This window comes from Arachis hypogaea, chromosome 18 (assembly GCF_003086295.3).
Source record: "Arachis hypogaea cultivar Tifrunner chromosome 18, arahy.Tifrunner.gnm2.J5K5, whole genome shotgun sequence".
NCBI classification, from domain to species: Eukaryota; Viridiplantae; Streptophyta; class Magnoliopsida; order Fabales; family Fabaceae; genus Arachis; species Arachis hypogaea.
In genome coordinates, this window is record NC_092053.1 from 133,311,490 (window position 1) to 133,318,090 (window position 6,601).

General features: G+C 25.1%; 1 protein-coding gene across 1 annotated transcript; it reads left to right on the plus strand.

Moving 5' to 3' along the window:
- The first annotated feature begins 891 nt into the window (after nt 1–891).
- On the plus strand, nt 892–5,970 carry LOC112771995 (amino acid permease 4-like). The gene is made up of 6 exons (XM_025816869.2): nt 892–1,131; nt 1,346–1,576; nt 2,108–2,201; nt 2,875–3,089; nt 4,293–4,426; nt 5,335–5,970. Exons 1-6 carry the CDS (start codon nt 978–980, stop codon nt 5,968–5,970), a joined length of 1,464 nt encoding a protein of 487 aa, XP_025672654.1. The 5' UTR covers nt 892–977.
- The last annotated feature ends 631 nt before the right edge of the window (nt 5,971–6,601 follow it).

Consider the following 6,601-nt stretch of genomic DNA (forward strand, 5'->3'; position numbering starts at 1 on the left):
CATATATAAAACTATTTTATACTATAGGCAAGCTTAAGTGAGGCAATGGAGGGACATGTCCGCCTCCAAACCTTTTATAAAAAAATTAGTAGTACTTCTTAAAAAAATAAATATTAAATAATAGTTTAGTTGGCTCAAATATTTTACTATGACTTAAAGTACCTAGTTAAATTTTTATCTGTTATTTTTATTGTATAATAATTTTTAATTTTAAATATTAAAAATATATTGAATTTTGGCTGAATTGGATGGCCTTTGTTGGCTTCACAATACATTAAAATTAAAAAATTAAATCAAATCAAATAAAAAAAAGTCATCTAACAAAAAAAAGATAAAAATAAAAAAAGATCAGTTGAATTGCATGCTTGTATATTAAGTAGTTCAGAATTTGTTATAATTAGCATATTATTTCTAAGGTGAATGCTACTATGTCTACATGTGTAGATTACACACCTCAATTTTTTAGAATACGACGTTGCAAAATAAAGAATAATGTAACGCAACTTTAGGACATAACTACAATCCTTATTATGAGTGGTTGTAGAGGTGTGTTACATTGCTTAAGCGATCCTAATCGTGAATTAAGGTACATATTAGCATATTATTAATTTAAATTATATAAATTAAATCATTAATTAAAATATATAAATTAAATTATTAATTTAAATTATATCTATTTAAATTTTAAATTTAAAATTTTGAATTTGGATCCTCTAAATTTTAAATTTTTAATTTAAAAGATATAGCTGCGTTACACTATTCCCTATAAAATTCTCCATCTACAGATTAGTGTTCACCTATTTCTAATCATTAACTGCATGCATTCCTAATCTTCCTCTTAGATTAACAACTGATCTCACAAAATCCTCATTCCCCTTGATTATCGCAACATTAGAAGTCCCATAACTATTGTTCCCCTTAATTCCCTTTTACAGTTATTAGTTGTAAGGTAGAATAGTCATATTTTTGAAGTCTCCATGCATAACACACAAAATATGATTGATGAAATCTCTTCAGCCGCCACAACACAAAACATGATTGATGAAATCTCTTCCGCCGCCACAACAACCACCGTTAGCCATCATCAAGATGTCTCACTTTATGACGAGGAGGGCAGCCCAAAACGAACAGGTAATAATAATACAAATCAAATTAAATCAATCGTTACAATCTTTTTTTTTTCTCTTTTATAAGAAAATCATAAAAGAACAATTGAAGCTGTCATTGATTATATATGAATAGATTTAATTTCAATGCTCTGTAAATAACGTTTTTAACTTACATATTAATTATTCAAATGGATATAATTTTTTATGATATTTGATATATATTATACTTGGTGCAGGAACCATGTGGATGACTAGCTCATATATAATAACAGCAGTAATTGGATCGGGAACTTTATCCTTAGCATGGTCGATAGCACAATTAGGTTGGAGTGGTGGTCTTGTTGTGATGATCGTCGGTTTTCTCACTTTGTATACTTCACATTTTCTTGCCAATTGTTATCGTGCTGGAGACCCCATAACTGGCAAGAGGAGCTACACGTACATGGAAGCGGTTGATAACATTCTAGGTAAGTACAAACAAAATTAAGTTATATATGAATTTTACATTTACAGATCCTTTTCAATCTGAGAATGCATTTTGAAGAGATATAGATGATCTTATGTGTTTTATGTTTTTTTTTTAATTGCAATCACATATTCACATAATATTAAAAATGACACATTGAACTTGAAAATATATATTTAATTCGGTATGGATGTTCTAAATTTGATGATGTTAATATGAATCTTGCTGTGACTAATAATTTTATTTAATGATTAATAAGTACAGTGATATTTTGTTGTTGTAGTTATATTTAACAAACTTTTCTCTCCTTTAAAGTTGAGATTGTTACAAAATTATTTAAAAAAAAAAGGTAAATTTTCATATAAAATAGAGTAATATTATTTACAAATAAAATATTATGATTTAGTGGTCATATATATTTCATTACAAGGTGTTTTGAAAAATAGAAAACTAACTTATGATAGCAAGTATAATACATTGAAAATTAAATATTTCCATAAATAATATTGGATATGTCATAATTATTTTGCAGGAGGAAAAAATTCTATTTTTTGTGGGATAATACAGTATGCAAATCTTTATGGAACTTCAATAGGATATACAATTGCGGCCGCCATTAGTATGATGTGAGTTTAGTTAACTCTTATGTTTATCTTTGAAATCGATTTCATTTGGTCAATTTATATATATATATATATAAAATAGTAATAGACTTTTTGAATGATAATTATAAAAAGAAGTCCATTTCAATGGTAAGTTGAGGTAATTTGGCACTTTTTTTTTAAATGGATTTTATTTTTTATGGATAAAAATTGGAAGGTTGAGCTTTATTTTTTTTATTAAAAAAAAAAAACTAATTTCTCATAGTAGACTAATTTGGTAAGATTTTAGATAATTAACTTTAACAATTTCTGTAACATTTAGCCAACAAGAAGCCCATAAGAGTTTTTAAATTATACTCCATATTAAATTTTACTTTTTAAAAAATACAAAATTAATGATTATTAATTTCAGTTGTTTAAAATTGATTAATTAAAAATTATTTATCTATACTTTTCTTTAACCTAATTTGTATTTATTGTTAGTATATATATATAATATTCAGTATTCTTATTTTATTAATAGTATATAAAAATTAAACTCTTTGATAATACTAATAAAATAAATAAATATAATCTAATTAAAAAAAATTTCTGTATTATCTTGTTATTAAAATTACTTAATCTTAGCATATAGAAGTTATAAAAAAAAGATAATTATGCTTGAAATTGATTACAATTTATTGGTTTTGATTGGTAGGACAATCACAAAGACAAATTGTATACATTCCTCTCGTGAGAACAAAACATGTCATGTTTCTGGCAATCGTTATATAATATGGTTTGGAGCCATCCAACTTGTATTTTCTCAAATTCCTAATTTTCATAAGATGAGATGGCTCTCAATACTTGCTTCAGTCATGTCCTTCACTTATTCTTTAATTGGTCTGGCTCTTGGAATTGCTCAAGTTTCAGGTTATGTTTAACTTGTTTTACTACTTAAATTTGCTTGATATAATTAACATCATCTATTGTTGAACACAAATCATTATATGCCTTAATGAGTAAAGGTTTAATTTGGTGGTATTTTATATTCTAGTCACTAAAATTTCAAAAATTATCAATTTAATTTTTGTCTGACTAATATTTTATAAGTCATTTTAGTATCTGATTGGTTAACTATTATTGTTTTATTAATATGTTGCGTGATATATTTATATATCATTTTGTGTGATACATTAATAAAATAATATGAATTTTTTTTTGGTGACTAAAATAATATGAAATTGATCATAAAGACTAAAATTAGTACTTTAATTTAAAAATTTTGGGACTAAAAATAAAGTATAAGTGCAATCTCAAAAATCAAATTGAACCTCTACATGATCAGCGGCGGATTTAAGGGGGTTAAGGTGGCTATAGTCCTTCCAAATTTATTTAAAAAAATTAGTACTATTAATTTATTATTGTTATATAATATGTATATATATAGATTAAATATATTCTATACTAAAAAAAAATTTATATGTTAATAACTTAATATATATAAATAATAATGTGTATTATAATATATTAGTAGCAATTAACAAATAGGATTAAAAAAATAAATGTATATAAATATATAAATAATTAAAAAATTATTGAAAAAAATAGGTTTAGATTAATGTAAAAAGAACAACAACTACTAAAAAAATTTCTTGGTTTGATTCTTTCTATGACAATAGAAACAATTGAATAGATTTTTTTAACAATAAAAATTATTAAAACCTGAGTTTAAAATAAGATAAAAGACAAATTTTTAGCAGATTATATAATTATATATGTTAAAAAAGAGAATGTTTCAAATTTTATTTTAGATTATAAATTAATAATTTTAATTATATGAAATATCGTAGAAAAAATTAAAAATATCAAAATTTTAAAGTATGTAGTTAAATATTAATTTCTATATAATATAATTATTAATTTTGACTTATATACAATAAATTATATTTTGTTGACTTTTTTGTTATATGTTATATTTTAATTTATTTTGTATTTAATTTGGCTCCTCTCTTCTAAAATTTTTGGATTCATCACTCGTTATGATAATAATAGAAGATAAAAAATAATTTATGATATGAAAACATTTGATAATTGTTGCCTAATATTTTGTTTGTTTGGATCTACTTAAAACAGAAAACCGTGGTTTCAAGGGTACCATAGCAGGAGCTGAAGCAGAAACACACGCCAAAAAAGTGTGGGCAATATTTCAAGCTCTTGGCAACATAGCCTTTGCATATTCATTTTCTGATATTCTCATTGAAATTCAGGTATACCCTTTTTTCTATTTCCTAATCATTAGTTTTAAAATAAGGTAAAAACTCAGGTGAAGTCGACTTTATGTGAAGTTGATACTTGACTGTCATTAGATAAAAATTTAGTCAAATTATCTAACAGCTTTTAGGTATCAATTTCACGTGAAGTTGACTTCACTTGAATTTCCATCTTAAAATAAATGTCACTCCATTAATACATTGGAAAAAAATGTATTTAAACACAAGACAAAATATAAGGAACTAATATAGTAACCAACCAAAAAACTGTATGTATTTAAACACAACTGTATTCTAAATATATTAGTTATGCAAAAAAATGCTATTTACACAAAAAATTAGTTTTGGTGTAGAATTTAGATCATTTAAAATAAAAAGAAATTGGTAAAACAATAAAGTGAAGAGTTAATTACTATTTAATTTATAACTCTTATTATATGTGAGTCCTATTTTATTATTTTATCATTTTTTTATTTTGGACAAGCTTAATACATTTGTCTATAAATACATGTATTATTTAATTTATTTTTAAAATATATTTTGTATTTCAATATATATTTTATATGAATAACTAGTTTTTTTGTACATCTAATATAATTGTTATTCAAGATACTAACTTGGTCAAAAAAATTTAATTTTAAAAAGTAATAGAAAAGACTTTCTGTTTTTTTTTTTTACATGTAAATTAATTAGTATAAATAATACATTGACTCCTCCGATTTTTTTTTCTGATTTTTTTTTTTTTTTTTTTTTTTTTTTTTTTTTTACGTTGTGATGAGCCTTATTCTTTAAATGACGTTATCTCGAGGAGGACACCTAAAAACGAGTCGTAATGGCCTTATATTCAGCAGGCTCCTCCGATTTTTTTTTCAGATTTTTTTTTTCGGTTTTTTTTTTTTGAACAGGATACTATAAAATCTCCATTGAAAGTAAGAACAATGAAGAGGGCTATAAATTTGAGTATTGCAACGACCACAACATTCTACGTTCTTTGTGGGTGCATAGGTTATGGTGCATTTGGAAACTCAGCACCAGGGAACTTACTCACCGCATTTGATAAACCATTTTGGCTCGTTGACATCGCAAATTTAACGCTACTCATTCAACTTGCGGGAGCATACCAAGTTTATTCTCAACCCCTGTTTGCATTTATTGAAGAACGGGCAACTAAAAAATGGGAAATACTTGGAAAAGAACACAAAGTTCAAATTCCATTTTTATCCTCATACAACTTAAACATATTTAGACTAGTTTGGAGATCATTGTATGTTGTGGTAAGCACTGTTATAGCAATGTTAATTCCGTTCTTTAATGATATATTGGGAGTAATTGGGGCATTAGGGTTTTGGCCGTTATCAGTTTATTTTCCGGTGGAAATGCATATCAAGCAGAAGAAGATCCCAAAATGGAGTGGGAGTTGGATTCTTTTGCAAAGTTTAAGTATGTTTTGTCTCATGGTAACACTTGCTGCTCTTGTTGGGTCCATAGTTGGTGTCTTGCTTGACCTTAAGACATATAAACCATTCAGTGCAAACTTGTAGCCCAAGTCCCTTCGCAAGTCCCTTCATCTAACATTCTATGTTAATTAGTGGAAACTCAGGTGCAGTTGACTTCATATGAAGTTGATAGTTTGAAGTTGATAGCTGAGAGTCGTTGGATGATTTGACTGATTTGACTAAATTTTCATCTAACGGCTCTCAGTTATCAATTTTACGTGAAATCGATTGTATCTGAGTTTCCACCATGTTAATTACTTATTAGTTGTATTTTTTATTAACTAATTTTTATTATTACCGCACAATAATTCTATTGAAATATTAATTTTTTTTTATCACTTCTCATTTTTATTTTGTTTTAATTATTTTTTTTTTGTTTGGCCATTTTCCTCTTTTATAAGATACTGAATAATAAGATCTATTATAAGAAAAATTAATATTGACATAGTTTGACAAATTAATAATACTTAAATAGTAATAATCAAAATTATTTTTAAACATATAATTATTAAAATGGGCCTACTTAAAATGTTCTTTTGTCTTATCTTTTCTATTTTATTCCATTATTATTGTTATTATTATTATTATTACTCTTTCATTATTTCTAAGTTATGCATACAAAAAGTGGATTTTTTTTCATCTAATAATGTACCACAAATTTTAATATAAACTAATT

Bases quoted from the DNA above. Each gene is read 5' to 3' on its own strand.
- LOC112771995 (XM_025816869.2), top strand. From the start codon at position 978: ATGCATAACACACAAAATATGATTGATGAAATCTCTTCAGCCGCCACA. The intron at 1,577-2,107 runs GTAAGTACAAAC...ATTATTTTGCAG, and splicing joins AGCGGTTGATAACATTCTAG to GAGGAAAAAATTCTATTTTT. The intron at 4,427-5,334 runs GTATACCCTTTT...TTTTTTGAACAG, and splicing joins ATATTCTCATTGAAATTCAG to GATACTATAAAATCTCCATT.